General features: G+C 47.0%; 1 protein-coding gene across 1 annotated transcript in view; it reads right to left on the bottom strand.

Moving 5' to 3' along the window:
- Positions 1 to 23366, bottom strand: part of TIMELESS (timeless circadian regulator) — a 34799-nt gene that overhangs the window by 6974 nt on the left and 4459 nt on the right. The window contains exons 2-15 of the mRNA XM_070409978.1: positions 8817 to 8967; positions 8512 to 8665; positions 8271 to 8385; positions 8112 to 8174; positions 7254 to 7355; positions 6919 to 7074; positions 6540 to 6673; positions 6253 to 6340; positions 5808 to 5984; positions 5227 to 5444; positions 4894 to 4997; positions 4581 to 4750; positions 2207 to 2329; positions 1955 to 2106 (exon numbers count right to left, since the gene is read on the bottom strand). Of these exons, the coding sequence (XP_070266079.1) occupies positions 1955 to 2106; positions 2207 to 2329; positions 4581 to 4750; positions 4894 to 4997; positions 5227 to 5444; positions 5808 to 5984; positions 6253 to 6340; positions 6540 to 6673; positions 6919 to 7074; positions 7254 to 7355; positions 8112 to 8174; positions 8271 to 8385; positions 8512 to 8665; positions 8817 to 8898 (1838 nt within the window). The 5' untranslated portion in view covers positions 8899 to 8967. The remainder of the gene's footprint in view (positions 1 to 1954; positions 2107 to 2206; positions 2330 to 4580; positions 4751 to 4893; positions 4998 to 5226; positions 5445 to 5807; positions 5985 to 6252; positions 6341 to 6539; positions 6674 to 6918; positions 7075 to 7253; positions 7356 to 8111; positions 8175 to 8270; positions 8386 to 8511; positions 8666 to 8816; positions 8968 to 23366) is intronic.

Raw genomic sequence — 23366 nt, 5'->3', positions numbered from 1 at the left:
AGAGTGGGAACTGGGTGGAGGGCGGGGGAAAGGGGAACATCTATAATACTCCCAACAATAAAGATTTTTTAAAAATGTTAATAAATGGCTATCTTTGGCTCATAGATTATCTTTATTCCCCCCACCCCATTAACTGTACTTTCTGTTTCTGTTTTATCAAACAAAACCACCCAACAGACCAATCAAAACTCCCCAGGGCTGTCCTAGCCGGTGTGGCTCATTTTTTTTTTTTTTTTTATATTTTAATAATTTTTATTTCTTAAAGTATTACAAAGAGTATTACATATGTCTCCTTTTTTCCCCCCCTTGACATTCCCCCGGCCCCTACCCCCCGCCCCCCCCCGCCCCGTGTCTTGCGTCCATTGGTTAATCTTATATGCATGCATATAAGTCCTTCAGTTGGTCTCTTAATCCCCCCCCAACCCTCCCCAGGCTTCCCACTGTAGTTTAACATTCTGTTCAATGTTGCTCTGCTTCTGTATCTACCCCTGTTCATCAGTCCATACTGGTCCCCTTTATTTGTCCCAACCTCACTGGAGTAGTCTCAACCTCACCAGGGCCGTCTGAGCCTCACCAGGGCCGTTTCAACCTCACCGGGGCCGTCCCTACCTCACGGGGGCCGTTACAACCTCACCGGGGTCGTTTCAACCTGACCGGGGTTGTCCCTACCACACCGGGGCCCTTTCGACCTGACCGGGGCCGTCCCTACCTCACGGGGGCCGTTTCAACCTGACCGGGGTCGTCCCTACCACACCGGGGCCGTTTCAACCTGACCGGGGTTGTCCCTACCTCACGGGGGCCGTTTCAACCTCACCGGGGTCGTCCCTACCACACCGGGGCCGTTTCGACCTGACCGGGGCCGTCCCTACCTCACGGGGGCCGTTTCAACCTGACCGGGGTCGTCCCTACCACACCGGGGCTGTTTCAACCTCACCGGGGTCGTCCCTACCTCACGGGGGCCGTTTCAACCTCACCAGGGTCGTCCCTACCACACCAGGGCCGTTTCAACCTCACCGGGGTTGTCCCTACCACACCGGGGCCGTTTCAACCTGACCGGGGCCGTCCCTACCTCACGGGGGCCGTTTCAACCTCACCGGGGTCGTCCCTACCACACCGGGGCCGTTTCGACCTGACCGGGGTCGTCCCTATCTCACGGGGGCCGTTTCAACCTCACCGGGGTCGTCCCTACCTCACGGGGGCCGTTCCAACCTCACTGGGGTTGTCCCTACCACACCGGGGCTGTTTCAACCTGACCGGGGTCGTCCCTACCACACCGGGGCCGTTTCGACCTGACCGGGGTCGTCCCTATCTCACGGGGGCCGTTTCAACCTCACCGGGGTCGTCCCTACCTCACGGGGGCCGTTTCGACCTGACTGGGGTTGTCCCTACCTCACGGGGGCCGTTTCAACCTCACCGGGGTCGTCCCTACCTCACAGGGGCCGTTCCAACCTCACTGGGGTTGTCCCTACCACACCGGGGCTGTTTCAACCTGACCGGGGTTGTCCCTACCACACCGGGGCCGTTTCGACCTGACTAGGGTCGTCCCTACCTCACGGGGGCCGTTTCAACCTGACCAGGGCTGTCCTGGCCAGTGTGGCTCATTTGGTTGGAGCATCATCCCATACACCAAAAGGTGGCGGCTTCAATTCCCAGTCAGGGCATATACCCAGGTTGCAGGTTCAATTGGGAGGTAACCGATCGATGTTTCTCTCTCTCTCTCTCTCTCTCTTTCTCTCTGTCTCTCTCTCTGTCTCTCTCTCTCCCCTTCCCTTCCTCTAAGATCAATTAAAAAAAAAAAATCCTCCCCAAGACTTAGTACTCAGTCCAGAGCCCCAGTACTTCAGATGGGACTTCTCCCTTTTGAAGACCGAGGACCTATAACATAGTAAAAGTCTCCCTTTGCCCCCAAAAGCCAAGAGCTGGATCCGGGAGGGTGGGTGGACAGGGTTCTTACCGGGCAGACCTAAGGAGAGTCAGGGACTGTGGGGCCTGGCTAGCCAGCAGACAGTCTTGGATCCGCACCATGGCTTCTGCCCGCTGCTCTTCCACTGGCACCTCTGAGGCTGCATCAAAGGGAACCATGGAGTCCAAACTGAGCTCAGGATCCTAGAGCGAGATTAAGGCTATGGGAACAGAGAAGAAGGAAACCCAGACAGCCAACCCATAGCACTACCCTGAGAAAGACAGGGCTTCTGCAACTACCTACCTGGGCACAGCACTGCAGCTGCTCGGCCAGGGATGGCCACAGGGCCTCCAGGTCCCCTGGGCTGCAGGGAACATTACCAGAAGCAACAGGCTTCTTTTTCTTCTTTCTCTTCTTTCGTTTGTTCTATGGAAAAAGCTGTGTTAGAATGGCAGGAGGGCTAAGGAAGCCTTTCCCCATCAATGTCTTCTCTATTATTAATTAACAGAGGCCCAGCGCACGAAATTCGTGCACGGGTGGTGTCCCTAGGCCTGGCCTGCGATCAGGGCCGATCTTCCCCGGCAGCTGGCCCTGCCCCCTACCGTTGCTGCTGCTGCTGCAGTCACCCTCTGTGTGTGGGGCGACCGGTGGGGTTATGAGGGCCCCAGCGCTGCCCGAGTCAGCTGCCACCCACCTCTGGTTCCCGGTTCCCCATCATGTGATCATAGCCTGTTGGCTGGGGGGAGGAATCAAGAGGTTGGCCATTCTCGCCTGCTCGCCGGCCCTGCCCCCCACAGCCACCGGTCACCCTCTGTATGTGGGGTGACCGGCAGGACGATCAGGGCCCTGGTGGACACGCCACCACCCACCCCCGTATCCGCATTCCCCATTGGGCCATCGGAGCCTGCCTACCAAGGGGAGGGACTGAGAGGTTGGCCCACAGGCCCCAATCGGGCGATGGGGGCCTGTGGGCTGGGGACAGCTCCTGTGTTGAACGTCTGCCCCCTGGTGGTCAGTGCACATCATAGCTGACTGGTTGTTCCGCTGTCTGGTCAATTTGCATATTATACTTTTATATATATAGATTAGATGTCTGAATTAATCATTCACAGAGTGACCACTATATGCTACTCTAAGGCAATGGGAAAGCAACAGTGAACAGCACATTTCCTTGCCCTTAAGGAGCTTACAGTCCAGTGGGGGAGACAGGTGAATCAGATTTCAGTGGGGACAGGACCCAGAATGTGGCTGAGCAGAAAATGCCATAGCAAAACATTGGAACTGCACTTGACTCACTTATTGGGGTAGGATTTCCTAAGAGCAGTGATGTCAAGCAGAAGTTTGTAGAACAGATTTGCTATGAGGATAAGAAATTCTACATGAAAAGGCTTTGTAAATTGCAAAGCACTTTGTAAAAACAGCCTGCAATTTTTTCTCCTGAAAAGCAGGAGTGAGAGTCAATACCCTGTCCTGCCCCTCCAAGGCATGGCTGTGAACCAGGCTTGTGTGGCAAATAGGATGAACTACGGAGTCCTTAAGGTTCAGACCCTATTCAAGGAACTTAAAGTCAAACACAATGAAGGTTAAGAGCTTGAGCTGTGGAATCCAGCAGCTCTGGAGTTAAGTACCGACACTTGGCCATTTACTAGTAAACTTTGAACAAGTTTTTAACCACTTTGTGCATTGCCCTAGTACTGGTGTGAGTATTACAAGAAAACTAGCACAACATCTGACATACAGTAAACACCCAATAAAGGATATCCCTGATTACTGCTGATAATACAATAGAATCCTGAATTTTAAAATATCTACTAGGAAAGTCTCATTGATATTACTGCCCCTTTCGAGTCCAGTTCTGACTGAACTTTAAGCTTTAGCAGACAGAATTACAGGAAAACTTTTACAAAGCAGAGACCCTGAACGTCTATGGGATACAAATTTCTTGAGGTTTTCTTCTTGTGCCAGACTTTTCATTTACATGTCACTTCAGGCTCATGGGTAATCTTACAACCAACTTTAGGACTATGGAGACTGACGCGAGCAGCTGGAGTTATTCTAACAGTAACTAATACAGGAAGAGATCCCAGACCTTCTGACTCAATTTGAGGCTCTTTCCATCTCACAACAGTGCTTCAGAAGTATAACCAGAAAATATCGCAGCACAATTACTAAACTCTAATATTATGAACTCCTAGGGCAGGGGTCCTCAAACTACGGCCCGCAGGCCACATGCAAATACAAATATTGTATTTGTTCCTGTTTTGTTTTTTTACTTCAAAATAAGATATGTGCAGTGTGCATAGGAATTTGTTCATAGTTTTTTTTTTAAACTATAGTCCGGCCCTCCAACGGTCTGAGGGACGGTGAACTGGCCCCCTGTTTAAAAAGTTTGAGGACCCCTGCCCTAGGGTTTCTGTGCTTATTAGCACCTAGTAAGTGTTCAAGAAATGTTCCATGAATGAATTAAGATATTTATGGTCCATCAGGGATTGATCGAATAAAAAAAGGAAAACGACAGTCGACTCCACTATCGAGTCTCTTCAACAAATCTCTTGCCCTCTTAGTTCAGAGTGGTTCTAACAGGTCAGCTGAAGCTACAGAAAACGTGAGGAGGAGAAAGAAGCCCTGTCCTCCCCTTTCCCTCCTATCGCTTTCCACACCGGGGGCTGCCCAGTACCTGCACCACCAGGTTCCCTCGGCTCCGACAAAACCGCTCCAACATCTTGAGGAAGAGATGGGTGGTTTCCACCAGGTCGATAAGGAAAGAGCGGGGCTGGCATCGCTCATCGAACTTTCGAAAGAGTGCCAGGAACAGTTCTCGATACTCCATAACATAGAAAATGTTGTCTAGAAACGGGGTAGAAAAAGGATTGGAAGGACTGGACTGGAAAGTTTAGGAAAAGGAGGTGGGTGAAGCTGGGACCAGGAAGAGTAAAATGCTGGTCAAGAAATGGGGAAGGCCAGGATCAGAGACCAAGCCAGGGCCTCACTTTTGATGATGCGGCTGCTCTCCCTCACAGCCTCCTCTGGCGACACGTCCATCTCATTTACTGTGGCCAGAAGCTCCTGATAGGCCTTCAGAGCCAGGTGCATCCTGGGAGTTGAGGGAGAGAGGAGGACAACTTAGGACATAGGCTCATGGTAACAGTACCACTCCCCCAGAAAATAATGTCATCAAAACCACAATGGGCCAGCCAGTCCTTGCCCCCCAGCCTGACCACCTTAATCCTAAAATGCAAAAGGAAGTACCATCCAGAGTTCAGGTGTTCAGGTTCCTGGCCTGGCCAATGTGTCCAGCTGACTCCAATCCTCACCCCACTCACCGGCGTGCCCAGGAGGCAGCTTCCTTGCGGTCAGTCAGCATCATCTCATAGTAGTTGGTGAGGTTCTGCTCAATGAAGTGGAAGGTACGGACACTGAGGGTCTCGGAGACCAGGCCTGGCTTGAAGGAGGCAGCCCGGTTGAAGGCCATGAAGAAAGCCAAGGCCCACATGTAATAGGTCTCGTCGTGCTGCTGAGCTTTCTCCCGAAGCAGGTTATCCTAACGTCCAGGGGGAGAAAAGACCATTCCATGACCTCGGGGCTTCCAATTTCCTCCTGTCCTGTGATAATGGGAGGGGCCCTGGACACGACCATAACACTCTTCTAGGATCCACAATTTCCAAGCCTCTCTCCTCCTCCCCAGCATCTCCACATTCCTTTCCCCTTCATCTGGAGTGATTTCTTGAGAGGCTTTTAACTTGCTCCTCTTCTGACATTATCACCATTTCTGAGGAGCATCCTATACCCTTCCCACCTCCTAGTCCACACTCCAGGGTCAGCTTCCCATAGGCTCCTCCCAGTTGCCCTTCGTGCCCACCACGACCCCCGTGACCTCTCCATTCCATCCTTCCTAGGCTCTCACCTTCACCAGGCCCATGAGCCGGTTGTAACAGTTCTCCAGGAACTCAGAGCAGAAGTCTCTGAGGAAGAGTCTCACGTTGAGGGCAGAGCGGCGCTGAATGGACAGCTCCCGGGCAGCCTGGCGACGTTTAGGCACCCTTCGGGGCTGCTTTCCCAAATCGGAACTGTAGTTTCGGAGCTAGGGGTATGGGTTGGGGATTAGAATTATTCCTAACCACCACCCTCTGCTTGCAGCTCTTCCCACATCCCTGGTTCTGCAGTTTTCTCAAAAGAAACTCTTAGGAAGTCCTCTCTCACTGGGCCTAAGTGAAGACAGAGGTAAAGACAATGATGCCAGAGGTTCTGTTTCTCCTAACGGAGAATCTTCACCTCCAGAGACGCTGACCCTCCTTAGGCTCCCCAACTCCACACCATGGAGCCCCCACCCCAGATGGGAGCATACTCACATTGTGGAGACCTTTGTGAAAGATGAGGTCCCTCTCGCCAATGGATTTCAACCCCTGGACAATGTAGGAGCCCCCAAATCGAGAATGCCTGCAGTGAAAACAAAAACATTCAGGGCGATTCCTCAATTCTCTGGAAGTTTTATCCCCATTTCTCTTTCATCAGCACATCAGGGCGTGTTGTAACTGCAAAATGTTATCTGGCCTCCAGTATCTGAGAAGTTGGCTCAGGCCCTCAGCACTCCAGTGACGGAGTGGGCACATGGCGAGAGCAGCTCCCCAACACCCACCTGTTGCCACGCTGAAGGGCTCGAGTCTTCTTTTCTGCCATCTCTCGCTGGCGCAACACCTCCAGCTCTGCCACATCGGTGCTCCGCTCCTGGGCTAAGCGTCCCTGTCCTACTCCTGCTAGCTGCTCAGGGTTCTAGATTTGGAACAAGGAGGGAAGAGTCAGAGGGATGGTCATTCCTTATTCTGAGCCCACTCCTACTGGTGGCAGAAAGAATGAACAAAATAGGATTGTTGATGGGACCCCATACTCAAGACATGCCTATTCTATGTGTCACCACCTTCCCCCGGAGAATTCAGCCATTATTATAAGAGCAATTCTGGCCACATCGCAGAAGAGTACATGGGCAAAGGGACTGGGGCCACAGGCCAGGGTCTCACCTGGTCACGAAACATAAGGGAGATGATCTCTAGCACGTGTAGGCTCCACTGCTGCTCAGTGGGCGAGCTGGCCAGGAAGAGGAGCAGGTCGTCCAGGCCACTGAGATGAATTGCCCAGAGCAGTTGGTCGTGGACACTGGCGTCATCATCGATCCTCTGAGCAGTGAGGGGTGAGGAGAGAGAGGGAGGCCAGTGGGTTCCACAGCCCTGCCTTGAGGTTCTCCAACTCATTCTTTGACCAAGGTTCCCCCGAGATTTGTCAGGAGACAAAACAGGAAAGGGCAGCTCAACCCAACCAAACACAAGAACTCAGACAACCCAAGACCCTTTCTCACCTTTTCCTGATCCGGGTCGGCTGGGATGTGGAGAATATTTCTGACCAGCAGCAGGATCCGCTCAATCAGCAAGTTGTCTTCCTCCTGCCGTTCCTCCCAGCCCTAGTCGGAAGGAGAGTTAGAGGAAGAGACGCTCTGCGGAAGGCAGGCAGCATCTACCCTGGCTGGGGGACCGAGGCACAGAGGAGGATCAGTACTAAAAAGAAAGAAAAGAGCGCACTCTCTCTAGAGCAGCGGTTCTCAACCTGTGGGTCGTGACCATCGGAAAACACATATAGCATATCAGATATTTACATTACGGTTCATAACAGTAGCAAAATTACAGTTATGAAGTAGCAACGAAAATAATTTTATGGCTGGGGGTCACCACAACATGAGGAACTGTATTAAAGGGCCGCGGCATTAGGAAGGTTGAGAACCACTGCGAGTATACCTGCATGTTTCCCCTCTCACGACATTCCCCGGGGCACGCACGCACTCTCTCTATCTGGAGCACAGCACCTTCCCCCCTCTTCTTCCCTCCAGGTGCATACCTTTGCTTTCTCTCTCTCTCCTAAGTTCCCTTCTCTTGCCTCTGTAACTTACTTTCTGAGCCCATGCAGCCCAGCTGGCTCACTTTTTCTACCTCTGTGACTTTCTAAATAAACTTTCGCTTGTATTTGGGGGGGAAAAAAGGAAAGAAAAACCTCAATCAGCCCTGAGGTAGCCAGAGACAATGGACTGGACTATGTGTTCACAAGATTGGGACCATGTCTCTAAACTCAGCATGTTCCGACAAGGCCCCAACTGGGGCTCTACCCAAAGGAGGAGCAAGGTGCTAACTGTCCTTGGGATCTTGGAAGGCGGAGACGCACTCACCAGCTGTAGCAGCTCATACAAGGATTCACTGAGGACCCCAAAAGCCTTCTCACTGGCAAAGGCCTACAAAATAGAGGAATGGACCTTAAGTAGCTCCCACCCTCTCCTTCCCCACTGTCCCCCCAATTCTGCTGCAGGGACTCTAAAGGAGAACCTCACCTCTTTGTAGGCCTGCAAGTAAGCCAGCACCTGCAGATAATGGTGCCGGAAGCTGGGCTCCTTGGGCACACTGCCAAAACAGAGCAAGGCTGGCTGTGTCAAGTTCACCATCAGCCTAGGGAAACGATGAAGGAGGCAGAAGTTGTCAAGTTTCCTCGCCAGGCACAAACACCAAAACCCATCAGGTCAAACATCAAGTGCTGGCACAGGGTGCAAGTTAAAGAGCTTGGGGTGCAACAACCTGATAACGGCATCGAAGAGCGCCCTGTCCTGGCGGTGCTGGGTGAGGATGGGCAGAAGGTCACTCTGCAGGATCTGGGCGGCCCCCAGCTGCTGCCGCACATCTCGAGTCTCGTCCTCATGCCTCAAGTAGCGGATCAAATCCTTCACACTCTCTTCAGGGACAGAACAAACACTTACATGGACCCCTGGAAGAAGCTCCGCCCGGGCCCAAGTGCTTTTTATACCCATGGCTTGAGAAAGTCAACAGAACTCAACTCAAGCAAAATTTTTTTTTTCCACCTGTTTCCTCAAAAAGGTACTCACCTAAGCAATCTGGCTCCTTGTGGTAAGTGTCTCCCTCCAAGTACCCAAGGGCACTACATGTGGCTAGAAGTTCGCAGTTCATCGTGCATCAGTGGAGCAGCCAACAGAGATGTTAGGCAGGTGGAGGCCGGGGAGATAAAAATGATGAGTCCTGCAGAGACAGGGAAAGGTAAGGATTATAGGATCCTCTCCATGAAAGGGAGAGGGGAACAGGGCAGGGCCCTGATGAGCAGAGTGTTCTGAACTAAATCTTCAAATGCTCCACTTTAAAAAATATATATATTTTTTATGGATTTCAGAGAGACGAAAGAAGAGGGAGAGATAGAAACATCAATGATGAGAGAGAATCACTGATTGGCTGCCCCCCGCACGACCCCTACTGGGGATCGAGCCCACAACCTGGATATGTGCCCTTGACCGGAATCGGACCTGGGACGACCCTTCAGTCCGCAGACCAACGCTCTATCCACTGAGTCAAACCGGCTGGAGCTCAAATGCTCCACTTTTGTCAGAACCCAAAGTGCTATTCCCAGTCCCAGGGAAAGCTTTTAGTTAAGGTTTCTATCTGATCAAGACCCAAGAGGCTCCAAGCCTAAGAATTAAGCACCTGCCCCAGGCTCTCACTTGTATCTGAAACCATAGAAACAGTATGTTTCAAAGTCAAGGTAACCGAGTAGAAAGAAAGGTTGGTTAGAGAAAGGCACCAATTCGGAGACTTTCACCCTGAGAGCTCTGCAGCCTTTTGGAGGAAGCGGGGAATGAACTTCCCTCTCCCTTATATTGCCAGACCCAGTCCCCTTCCACCTCCACTGTTACAGCTCTTATAAACCACAAGAATGAAGAGAACCCAATCGCCACACAGTGACCCCACTTAGGATCTGATTTAGAGGCACTAGAATGCATAAAGGAAGCTCCTTCACTCTCCTCCCCAAATTTACTCTTAAGTTGTGGTAATCTTCGTAGGAGTCACCATCTAACACAGCGGTTCTCAACCTGTGGGTCAAGACCCCTTTGGCGGTCGAACGACCCTTTCACAGGGGTCGCCTAAGACCATCATGCATATCAGATATTTACATTACGATTCATAACAGTAGCATCATTACAATTATGAAGTAGCAATGAAAATAATTTTATGGTTGGGTCACAACATGAGGAACTGTATTTAAAGGGCCAGAAGGTTGAGAACCACTGATAACGGATCGCTGAGGAAAAGAAGCAAACAGGGACTGGTGACGTGTCCTGTCACTGTCCCAGGAGAACCAGCTTCCTTTTCTGAAGCATGCCGCTTTTTAAAAATTAAGATCCCTAAACTCTCCTCAGATAATCAAGTAAGCACAGGTCCAGAACCCTGGATGTTTTAGAACCCGACACTAATAATGCAGACACACACAAACACATTACATTCACTACCGGCGTCTGTGGAAAGTGGGAAATATCCATCAATTATGTCCCCTTGGCACAATCCGCCATGCTGCTCTTAGCCATGGCGGCTTCCTCTACAAAGACCACTCTCTGTTCCGAACCCAGTTCCCGCCCAGGACATGGGCAGTGTCCGAAGGACTATGGCTCAATGCCTGATGTTATCGCCCAGATTCTGTGTAACTGGTCTGCTGTTCCAGCTGCCTGCTGGCCCTCTACCCCTACCTAGTACTAGCCTACTTTCTGACTGTACAGCCCAGCCAGAGCGAACCAGTAAAACACTCAGTGAAAGACCAGAAAGACTGAAGGGAGACTTCCTCTCGCTGCCCTTTCTCATGGGATCTGCAGGCCCGGGGACCTGAGCAATCTCTCACTCTCCTCAAAGACACGTCCAGCTTTTTCAGACAGACCACTGGTACATATACATATTCCCTCTCTCTCTCTCTCTCTCTCTCTCTCTCTCTCACACACACACACACACACACACACACACACACCGAAGGGCTTCCCTGTCTTTCCAAGTGGCATCCTAGGAAGCTGACAAAAACATACAGCAGAGCTGAGTCAGCACACACACCTGCCTCAAAATAAGACACAGCTTCCCTCCCGCTATACGCTGCCTCCTCCGCTGTAGACCAATCCTAAGTACAGATGAGATACTTATAAAATTGGCCCCAGCTACGGTTAGCTGGTGACCAAAAGAAAAGGGGAGAGGAAAGCAGATAGGGAAGGAGCCATCCTTGCAAATGTGAGAAGGGAAGAGGTTCTGTAAGAGACCCAGGACTTCAGGTTCTAATCCCCTGCAGTTTTTAAAAAATATATATTTTTATTGATTCCAGAGAGGAAGGGGGTGAGAGATAGAAACATCACTGATGAGAGAGAATCACTGATCGGCTGCCTCCTGCACCCCTCCGCCCCCCAACTGGGGATGGAGCCCACAACCCAGGCATGTGCCCTGACCTGGAATCAAACCGCAACCTCCTGGTTCATTGCTCAACCACTGAGCCACACCTGCCAGGATCCCCTGCAGTTCTGACAAAACCAGAGAGCAACAGGAAAAGCAGAGGAATAGATGGGTCAGGTGACCTATTGTAAAGCTTCCAGGCCAGGGGTCAAGAGGCAAGCTGGCAGTCTTGTGCTTATTCATTAGAATTGGAATAAAAGAACTCCCACAGGAGTTTCAGCCCTCCCTGCTGAAAACACTATTAAAAAAGCAGCCAGGGATGGAAAACTTACAGTTTACTCTCTTTCCTGCAGCTAAGCAGAAGCTACTCATCTACTCTGTCTGGCGGATTCCTCTCCTAGACCACTGATTATGTCTTATATCTACATCACACATACCCATCCAACCCCCCACTTCTTAGATCCATGCTTGATTGCCTCTTCTGACTATCTATTCCTCACTCCCAGGAACATAAAGGTACATATTCCAAGACATAGAGCCTCCCATGCTCTCTATATCTTTGCTCAGTTTATTCCCTCCTTCTGTAACGTTCTCCTTCCTCCCTTAACTCCAAAAGTTCTAAGCCTATCTGACCTTCAAGATCCAGCTCAATGCCATTCCTTTTTTGATTTGTTGTTCCCCCTACTTATGCATTCATTGGTTGTTTCTTGTATGTGCCCTGACCCAGGAAAAACTCTTAAATGTTTCTTGGTGTAACAGAAAGAGCAGTACAATGGTCAGAAGGGGGGGTAGTCAAAGCCCTGGCTTCACCGCCTACCTGTCTATTATTCACCGAGTTTATCTTGGCCTCCTCATCTGAAAAATAAGGGAAAGGATACTGGGGCAGCCATGGAAGTGCCTGCTCAGATTTTTCGTCAAGAATGAGCATGCCATTCAGCTGCAAAGCATAAGGCTAGCTGACAGCACCTCCAGGACCCACCTCAGCCCTACTCTCCCCTGGCAGCCCCCAGCTAATGACGAAGCTCAGAGGTATAGGGCCTAGCAATTTCTGTCCAACAAGGACGCCAGGCAATCTTTGCTTCAGAGTTTCCCATTGGGTTGGCTGAGACTGTGAGATCTGCCTTGTAGTCTGAGGTCTTCCCTGCCCCCAGTTCTACTCCCCTCTTTTGTGGTTATTGTAGTGGAGAATTCAATTAAGCTACATAAAAGCACATTGCAAACTAATGGATAATACAAAGTTAAATTAAAAATCAGTGGTTCTGCCCTCGCTGGTTTGGCTCAGTGGATAGAGCGTTGGCCTGCAGACTGAAGAGTCCCAGGTTCGATTCTGGTCATGGGCACATGCCTGGGTTGCGGGCTTGATCCCCAGTGGAAGGCAAGCAGGAGGCAGCCGATCAATGATTCTCTCTCTCCCTCTCTGAAATCAATAAAAAATATATTTTTTTAAAAATCAGTGGTTCCCATGCGTTATGATTTCATGTACTAGTATATATCCCTCCAAACTGGGAAAACTGTTAGGTTAGCTGGCTCAGGAGGCGGTGTAGGAAATAAAGAGAGTTGATCAGAAAAGGAAGGAAGGAGAGGTTTTATACTGCGTCCCCAGGCGACCCACGAACCCCAAAGACCAGGCACGTGGATCCGCACCAACAGGGAGGAGGGTGCTTTTTTTATACAGCTGTTCAGTGAGGGTGGGGGAGCATGAGCTGTGGGAGTTCCCGCTGCAGGGGGTCCTCCCGGTTTCCAGGTGTCGTCATGTGTCTGGTAGCTGACCTGTTAGGAATTCCAGGGCGGGACCTATATCTGCGTCACCGTTTACCTGGTGCACTGGCCTGTTAACGGATTCTAGGAAGGGCCCAGTATCTACGTCACCATCTGCCTGGTGGAGGCATGCATCAGCTCCTGGACCCCCTTTCGACCTAACAAAAACTATCTTATCTTAACTGATAATAGGAATATTAAAAATATAAACACTTTTTAAAACCCCCTCTAACATCTATTAACACCATTGTTTCGTAAAAGAAACAGTTTAACATAAAGTATGTATGATACAATCCCATCTATGTCCTTTCTTTAAGGTGTATGATAAACAAGTCTCCATGAAAAACTTCCGTAGCCCTGGCCAGGTGGCTCAGTTGGTTACAGCATTGTCCCAACACACCAAGGTTGTGAGCTTGATCCTTGGTCAGGGCACACATAACAGTCAACCAATGAGTGTATAAATAAGCAAAACATCTGATCAATGTTTCTCAGTCTCTCCCTCTCCCTCTCTCTCTGAAAATCAATTAAATTTTTTTAAAAAAATACAAACAAAAAATAACCCTACTCTAAATTGCCCTTATTTTTCTCATTTCACTTCAGAATGATAGAAATGCTATTACAGAATAGTCCTGTTCTTCTGTCTGGCATTTAGGAATTAAACTTTTTTATAATTATGTACTAATTATATAATAAAAGTCAAACCAGGCCAACAAGAGGACAAGGTTTCCTTTTATTGTGTTTATTGCTGCAGTCCTTATGCCTAGAATAGAGCTGGACATACAGAGAACATATAATATTTTCTGAATGATTTCATTTTGAATCAACATATTATCATGAGTCATACTCTTTGGAACCAGTGAGCCCATTTCAGGGACTATAACCCAAGAAAACAATTCAAAAAAGAAAGGAAATCACTTGAACAAAAACAAAAATAATACCTCTTCCTAGTACACTCTAGTTTATAAAATGCTTTCATAGCATTATTATACTTTGACTTGAATCTCACAACAGTCCCAAGTGACAGATACAAATATCTCCATTTTACAGATGAAGAAACAGGCTCAGAGAGAGAATAAACAGCCCAATAAGATGTTTATAGGTAAGTTATCTTTAATGGTAAAGCCTTGGAATAACCCGGATATCCCAAACCTGGGGGACATCTAGGAAAACTTTAGACTATTAATAAATAATATGTAATATAAAAATCAGCTATGCAAACTAAAACTCAAAAGCCTATTCTAAAAAAGGGCATATGAAGTAGAATGTTCACTATAACCACATGAAAACATGAATGATCTGAAGGAGACGAGGGATCTCAGAAATTACTAGTAAAGATATAGCTTGTATTTAAAAATAAAGTTAATTCATTGTTTTAATTCTTTGGGTGAAATGCTACTTTCCAATAAAATCAGCAAAGGCAGCCACTGCTGTATTTCCCAGTGTTCCCTCCATCCCCTTTCCTAGCTCAAAGGTGGGCTGGCAGACTGAAATTTTATTGTTCAGTTCTTCAACCCATAGAAATGCAGAAACCTCTTGAGTTTCACTCAAAGCCTATAGCCTCCTCTGGTCTCCCTCCTCAGGCCTTCATCTTTGTGTTTTTTATCTCCCATAGTAAATGAGTTTTTTTTAAAAAATAAATATATTTTATTGAATTTTTACAGAGAAGAAGGGAGAGGGATAGAGAGTTAGAAACATCGATGAGAGAGATCGATCAGCTGCCTCCTGCACAGCCCCCAGTAGGGATGTGCCCGCAACCCAGGTACATGCCCTTGACCGGAATCGAACCTGGGACCCTTGAGTCCGCAGGCTGATGCTCTATCCACTGAGCCAAACTGGTTCGGCAGTAAATGAGTTTTGAAACAGCCAAACTCTTGTATTTCTGTGGACAACAAAGGCTAACCCTGATGCACAAACAAGACAGTGGGGTCTGCCTTGGCCGGTGTGGCTCAGTTGGTTGAGCATCGTCTTGTGCAGAGAAGTCACCAGTTCTGGTCAGGGCACATGTCAGGTTTCTGACTCGATCCCCAGTAGGGGGCGTGCAGGAGGCAACTGATCGATGTTTCTATCTACCTCTACTGAAATCAGTAAAAACCTGTTTCTCTCACATCGATATTTCTCTCTGTCTTTCCCTCTCTCTCTAAAAATCAATGGAAAAATATCCTTGGGTGAGGATTAAAAAAAAAACCACTTAAAAAAAAAAAATGGTGCATGCCCTAACCGGTTTGGCTCAGTGGATGGAGCATCGGCCAGGTTCGATTCCGGCCAAGGGCATGTACCTTGGATGCGGGCACATACCCGGTGGGGAGTGTGCCGGGGGCGGCTGATCGATGTTTCTCTCTCATCGATGTTTCTAACTCTCTATTCCTCTCCCTTCCTCTCTGTAAAAGATCAATAAAATATATTTTTTTTAAAAAATGGTGCAGCTGCTGTGGAAAACGGTTTGGCAGTTCCTCAAAATATTAAACACAGAGTTACCATATGACATATGACCCACAATCTCACGTCCAGTTATATATCTGAGAGAAACAATATGTCCACACAAAAACTTGCAGTACACAAATGTTCACAGCAGTACTATTTATAATAGTCAAAATGTGGAAAAAAACCCAATGTTCATCAACTGATGAACAAGCAAAAAAGTGGTAGGTATATCTATACAATGGAATATTAATTGACAATAAAAAGGAGTACTGATAAATGCTATAACATAATAAAACTTGAAAACATTATGTTCAGGGAAAGAAGCCAGACAAAAGGACACATATTGTATGATTCCATTTATATGACATGTTCAGAAGAAGCAAATCTATGGAGACAGGAAGTAGATTAGTGGTTGCCAGGGACCGGGGTAAGGAGGGTTGGGGAGTCACTGTAGTAGGAATGTATGGGGTTTATTTTGGGGTGATGAAAGTACTCTAATATTAGATAATGGGTAAATGGTTGCAAAGCTCTATGAATTATATTTCAGCACAGATGTTATTAAAAAACACCCCCACACAATTGCTATATATTCTTTTTTTTTTTTTTTTTTAAATCTTCACCTGAGGATATTTCCATTGATCGAGAGAGAGAAAGAGAGAGAGAGAGAGAGAGGAAGGGAGGGGGGGGGAGAGAGAAACATCGATGTGAGAGAGACACATTGATTGGTTGCCTCCCCATACTCCCTGACTTGAGTCAGGGATGGAGCCTGCAAACTGAGGTGCATGCCCTTGGCCGGAAATCAAACTTGAGACCCTATGGTCCTCAGGCTGACGCTCTAACCACTGAGCAACTGGGCAGAGCTTCACTATTTAAAACACCCAGAGCGTGGGTGTGGTACCCAGCCAGGCCAGTCACAGCCTTTCTCCCTGCTCCTCCCTCCACAGGCAGTGCCCACAGAACCCTGGGTTCAAAGGGGCAGGGCTAGAATATCAACTACGCAGGCCTGCATCTGTGTTTATCTTAGTCAGTGCTTCATCTCCAGCTCTTAGCACAGGAGATGGACTGTACTAGTGGCTCAGCTAATGCCTGCTGAACAGATGCATAAATTAATAGAATGGCTCTTGAACATCTCATAATGCAATGTGATATGCCAGTTATATCTCAATAAAAAGAATCTCACTGCCAAAAAAAATAAAATAAAATAAAATAAAATAAAACACCCAAAAAACTAAGGACAAAACCTCAGGATAAAGTGCAGCTTTTTAAATTTGATACATTTCGCCAGAACCGGCTTGGCTCAGTGGATAGAGCGTCGGCCTGGGGACTCAGGGGTCCTGGGTTCGATTCCGGTCAAGGGCATGTGCCTTGGTTGTGGGCACATCCCCAGTGGGGGGTGTGCAGGAAGCAGCTGATCGGTGTTTCTCTCTCATCGATGTTTCTAACTTTCTATCCCTCTCCTTTCCTCTCTGTAGAAAATCAATAAAAAAAAAAAATAATAAAAAATTTGATACATTTCATTTTATGAAAAAAACAAACTAATTACACTGTATTTTTACATTTCATCCAGATGACAACTTTGTCAAACATCCTAGACCTAGCAGATGTGGACATTTAAAAGCAATGTTACTAAAATAAATAAATAAATAAATAAATAAATAAATAAAGCGATGTTACTTTTCCTACCAACTAAGCACCAAGTAGTTCAGATGAAGCAATATTCATCTGAAATTAATATTCACAGGCCTCAAAATGCAAGAACCAAAGAAAGACAAAAGATGAAATATTAAATACGCTTACAATTCAAAAGAGAAAATTAATTCATTTCTTGAAAACAAAATAAAACCAAAGAAAAAACTCTGCCCCAAACTAACCCTGTATGAAGAACCATCTTTGAGAATCACTAGTATGAACTGTGATTGAGGCAGTTCATAGTAAGAATTGAGTTCACTACAATTGAGGCAGGACAGTAAGAAACTAGGAAAATTCCTCGGCAAGTGGAATGGGGAAATTGAGACAGGCAGCTGAACTGGCCTGACGAACAATTTACATCAGATACAGAAGGTCACCAGGGCAGAAAGCCCCAGATGCTTAGCAACAGGCAAAACTGGTGCCAGACTCACCCCCTGGTGGCCTTTCCTCCCCTGGCATATCGCAAGTCCACATGGCTGACATTTCACATCAGATCATGTGGCTCAGACCCTCCCCTGACCTTTCCTCCCTAGAGATAACATCTAGGCCAAGCATGTCAAACTCGCAGCCCATGAGCTGCATGTGGCCCACAATGAATATTTTTGCATGTAACGGTATGTAAGAAACAGTTTGAATGAACACTTCATAACAATTTTTACAATATCCTGTTATACATAACTAGAGGCCTGGTGCACAAAAATTTGTGCACTCGGGGATAGGGGGTCCCTCAGCCCGGCCTGTGCCCTCTCGCAGTCTGGGACCCCCCGGGGGTGACCACCTGCTGGCTTAGGCCCACTCCCTGGGGGATTGGGCCTAAGATGGCAGTCAGACATCCCTCTGGCAGCCCGCCAGCCCTCAGGGGATGTCCACTTGCCAGCGGGGAGCAGATCTAAGCTGCAGTAGGACATCCTTAGCGCTGCTGAGGAAGCAGGAGAGGCTCCCACCACCACTGCTGTACTGGCAGCCATCAGCCTGGTTTGTGGCTGAGCAGAGCTCCCCCCATGAGAGCGCCCTGACCACCAGAGGGCAGCTCCTGCATTGAGCATCTGCCCCCTGGTGGTCAGTGTGTGTCATAGTGACCAGTCATTCCCAGTCTTTCTGCTGTTAGGGTCAGTTTGCATGTTACCCTTTTACTATATAGGATAGAGGCCTGGTGCACGGGTGGGGGCTGGCTGTTTGCCCTGAAGGGTGATCCGGATCAGGGTGGGGGTCCCCACTGGGGTGCCTGGCCAGCCTGGGTGAGGGGCTGAGGGCCGTTTTCAGGCTGGTGGGCGACTGAAGCTCCCAGCCTCTTTTTTTTTTTTATTCTGGGATTTATTTACCTTCTATAGCTGTCACTGGAGCTGAGAGCCCACTCCAGCTCTGAGGCCGTGGCTGGCTGAAAGCAGGTATCTGGGTTTGTTTAGCTTCTATAATTGAAACATTGTTGCTTCCGGAGCTCAGAGCTGGGCTGCGGCAGGCAGGGAACCTTGGCTTCCTCCATCACTGGAGCAAGCAAGCCTCATGTTTGCTTCAGCTGCGTGGTTGCCAGTTGCCACCTTTGTTGGCAGTTAATTTGCATATCCTGCTGATTAGCCAATGGGAAGCGTAGCGGAGGTATGGTTAATTACCATGTTTGTCTATTATTAGATAGGATTATTATTATTATTTTTTAAAATATATTTTATTGATGTTTTACAGAGAGGAAGGGAGAGAGATAGAGAGTTAGAAACATCGATGAGAGAGAAACATCGATCAGCTGCCTCCTGCACACCTCCTACTGGGGATGTGCCCGCAACCCAGGTACATGCCCCTGACCGGAATCGAACCTGGGACCCCTCAGTCCGCAGGCCGACGCTCTATCCACTGAGCCAAACCGGTTTCGGCTAGATAGGATTATTAATAACCAGTTACAACGTTCGCTAATGACTGATTACTATAATCATGCTGCACATTTCCTTTATGCGCCTTACACGCAGGTGCAGCATTTCTCTCCACTAATACTAGCAGCGAATATTTCAGCAGCCGATTGCCACATCATTAGTCTTGGACTGACTTGTTTGGTGTGCGCAACAGGAAATATTTCACTTTCGGAGAACAAGAAAAATAGGTTTATTTGCGTTACCCTTATTAATTTGTGCAGCTATTCAGTGTCTGGTAAGTTAATGTTCAAGAAAAAATATTAATTTTTATTAAAATGTCTATTATTTTTTAAAAATATATTTTATTGATTTTTTTTTTACAGAGAGGAAGGGAGAGGGATAGAGAGTTAGAAACATCGATGAGAGAGAAACATCAATCAGCTGCCTCCTGCACATCCCCTACTGGGGATGTGCCCGCAACCCAGGTACATGCCCTTGACCGGAATCGAACCTGGGACCCTTCCGCCCGCAGGCTGACGCTTTATCCACTGAGCCAAACCAGGTAGGGCTATTATTTTATGTTAACGATCACTCATTTATTTCAGACCTTTGTATTCAGCATGTCTCTATCGAAATAAACCCGTTTCTATGAAAATTGAAGGTTTTGTTTTTTGCAGCCCACAGAAACTTAAACCTTGTTTATTTGGCCCATGTTGGCCTTTGAGTTTGACATGCTTGATCTAGGCCATCCAGGCCTCAGTTGTATTTTTCTTTTTTTTGTCTTCACCCAAGGATAGGTTTTTATTGATTTTTAGAGAGAGGGAGAGAGAGAGAGAAACAGTGATGTGAGAGAGAAACATTGATCTGTAGCCTCCCACATGCACCCGACTGGGGGATCGAACCTGCAACCTACATATGTGCTCTGACTGGGAATCGAACCCACAGCCTTTTGGTGTACAGGACAACGCTCCAATCAACTGGGCTACCTGGACAGCGTAGCCTCAGTTGCATTTCAGCTCCAGGTCCAGAAAAGCAGCAAAACCAGATAGGACCAGCTGCAGTGAGTAATGACCACCTGCCCTGGCGCTGACCAGTTAGTGGAGACCACGACCCTGAAGGGCACACCTGGAAAAGCCGACGAATGTTCCGTTGAGATCTCCCCTGAAGCCTGCCCTAAAACCTCCCCCTTTGAAAAGCAGATAAAACCTCTCAAGACAAAGAAGCCAGCGGGTGCCCTCCTTGGAGCACACCCACTCGAATCTCCTCTTTGAGTGAATTTCCTTTCTTTTACACTCTAAGGATCCCCATGAGACTTGTAACCAGGGGAGCAATGTATAGCACAGGGGTGGGCAACCCATGGCACGCCAGTAACTTTTGCTGGCACGCAAAACCCTCTCTTATAATCTTCCATTTACAATTTTTTTCTTAATATTGACTTTTTTATTTTTCAGATAAATTCAGTGTAGGTGCATCTTAGATAAATAAGTAATTTTACATAACAAGTTATCTTAAAGACCATAGACATGGATTGACGAGAGAGGGGAAGAGCAATTTCTATGCCTCTGCCTTAACTCTCCCTGCCTTCCTAGATCCGACCAGTGTTTTGGTTTCATCCACATACGCTTGTGAATCTTTGTTCTCAGTGATGAATTTTGTTAAGTCTCGCAATAGAAGTAGCCTGACGGATGAAAGTAGTAGCTCGTGCATATCTCTAAAGGTCACAAAATATAAACCTGATGTAAAATCTCTGTCATCAGTGATGCAGCAGCAAAAGTCCCACTGATAATATTGAACGGAGTCATAAAGTTTTCTGTCTGGCTATCAGTGTACATGTATACATTAAAAAATAAATGTATTTTTCATCATCATATACTGTGTTTTTGTCGCTCGAATGAATTTTATTATTTCTTCAAGGTTCTTCACATACGTACACCTTAAGAGATATCAAGTAGGTGTAACATGTTCTCAAAAAACTAGGGTTGGCACCCAGAAGAATTTTGAGTCAGAGATTTTGCTGGTTTTGGCATGCACTCACAAAAAGGTTGCCCACCCCTGGTATAGTGGCAGCTCCTGCCGGGCTAACCCTGAACCTGTCCCTAAGGCCCCCTTTTCTCTGACTCTCCAGTGAGCTGACAGCAGTCCTGCCTTCGCTCACTTCTTTCCCATAACGTTTCTAGAGCCAAGGCAGCCCCACCTAGGCTCTCTCCTGTGGCATCTTCTAGCCCAGGCCCTTCCTGGTTTCACTGTCCCCAGCCTTAATAAACATCCTCTAAAATCACCTGATTCATGTGAAATCTTTCCTGCAAGAAGTCAAGAACCCACACACTGCAGGCCAGCCTGAGGCAGACTCCCTCTGGGCCTGCTCCCCTTCCTGTAACAGAATGACCTTTGAATTTCAGTTCTGTCCAGTACTGAGTTGGTAATCTTGAGCATGTGGCTTAACCTAAACCTCAGTTTCCTTATCAGTATGCTGAGAAAATAAATGGGGAAGTTTAAGTGAGATCATGGCAAGCAGTGCTACTTAAAGTATGGTCTGCAGACTATTGCTGGTCCAGGCACCACTAGCAGTCTGCGTCAAGGTAAGTACGAAAACAAAGCATAAGCATTTAGAACATTTAACAATTCACAGTAATTTAACAGAGATAGTGTTTGTTGAATCTAATAATAAAGCCTACATTTCTGCATTTTTTTTCATACAGAAAGCTAGAAAAATTTTTCTAGTAATTTAATTTTTCTAGTAGCAGTTCTAGTATTTTACAAAAGTACTTTATATTGTCAATTATATCTCTATAAAGCTGGAGGGAAAAAGTACTGATCTGCAACAACTTGGGGGAAGAGAACCCTACCTGATCCTTCAGAAGCACTAATATGCAGCACTTTACTGAGTGATGAGCACAAAGGAGGAGCTCTCAAAAGATTAATTTCCTCTCCATCTACTGACTCGATAGTCAGTCACTAAATGCTATGGAAGAGGCTTCTAGGCAAAAGATCATATTGTGCAAGTGCAACGGTGGTGCTGAAAATTTTTAACTTCAGAAATAAGCCCCAAATAATATAGAAGATACGATGTAAAAGACTTGGTGCAGGCTGTAAATAAGTGACATTGAAAAAGAAATTCTGAAAAGCTAGGGCTCTTTTCAGGATACAGTGGCCAAGGAGATTTTGTCAGAGGAACTGTGATTAGAAATGGACTTTCGAAGGCTGCATAGGATTCATTCCAGGAAGCTGGGAGGAGGTGAATTTAGGCAGAGAACTGCCAGAGCAAAAGCAGAGAGAGAGCCACTAGGAACAGAGGAGTCTAACAGGAGAGCAACAGAAAGCGAAGCTGGAACCTGCTTTATGGGAAAACCTTGTCTTTGTCTATCTATCAATTCAAGGATTTAGAACATAAACGAGGGAGTCACTGAAGATTTTTGAGCTGAAAAACAAAAATCATCAAATTGGGGCCGGACAAAGTAGGGCCACATATCCTACTATTGTATCACTACACATATCACACTCTCTGTGGTCTCAATCTGCTTTTTTTTTTTTTTCACTGCACTTACCCTGCAAAAGATTCCAACCTCAGATTAATGCAACCTTCTGCTTTCTAGACTCCTGGACTTAAATGTTGACACTGATTTGCTGAAGAACACCATACAATCCCCTACAGCGATACACACCGAACCCATAGTTTCCAACCTGAGCAGGGCTCTCAGCCTGGCCCAGCAAATCATTTTAGTGTTCCTGTCCCACTTTTGTTTTCCCAAAGAGCAGCTGTTTCTAACTTTCACCATTATCCTCAAGCCCCTGTACTCCACTGCTTCCGACACCTTACCTGGTCTCCCTGCTCTTCTCCTCTTAGGAACAACTGAGGTCACCGGACATGACCTCTCTCAGCTCTCTGCACCTAAGCCTAAAAACATAATACTCCCTCTGTCCCATAATAATAGTAGCAAGTGAATATTTAAACGGGAATTATTGGCGAATGCAGCTGTAAGTTATGTTGTAGCGCAAAATTGCGAAGCCTTCAATCAAAATCAATGTTTCATGACATCTGTCACTTGTTTTGACACATCTTTCAATTTTTAGGTTAATCTAATTATTACGAATTATAACTATTTTTCTAATTTCATCCGCTGATCGAAACCAATTATTTTATTTCAGTTGGATATCAACCCATTGTAAAAGTAAGATGAAAAAAAGAGAGTTTTCAAGCAAAGATCGAGTTGCGATTGTCCAGTTCTTGATGCATCAAAAGAAAAAGGAAAAGTTGCACAAAGGTGCAATTACGTTAGCTGCAAAACAACTTAAGTGCAACAGAATGACCATATCAAGAATTTGGAAATGTGCTTCCGAAAATAATTGTCAAGGAGAATCTTATGCTAATGTCGATTCTTTGAAAAAACAAAACTGTGGACATAAATGCAAAGATCATGGAGAAAAAAACTTGAAAAACTTAGACATATTCCTCTTAGCAGAAGAGGCACCATATTAGCCTTTGATAATATTTCTCCCGAAATACTGGATAATACGTTT

The sequence above is a fragment of the Myotis yumanensis genome, unplaced genomic scaffold (genome assembly GCF_028538775.1).
Source record: "Myotis yumanensis isolate MYYU_CA2020_CCGP unplaced genomic scaffold, mMyoYum1.0.hap1 SCAF_3, whole genome shotgun sequence".
Lineage (NCBI taxonomy): Eukaryota > Metazoa > Chordata > Mammalia > Chiroptera > Vespertilionidae > Myotis > Myotis yumanensis.
Note: the sequence above shows the minus strand (reverse complement) of the source record. Positions and strands in the feature narration are given on the sequence as shown.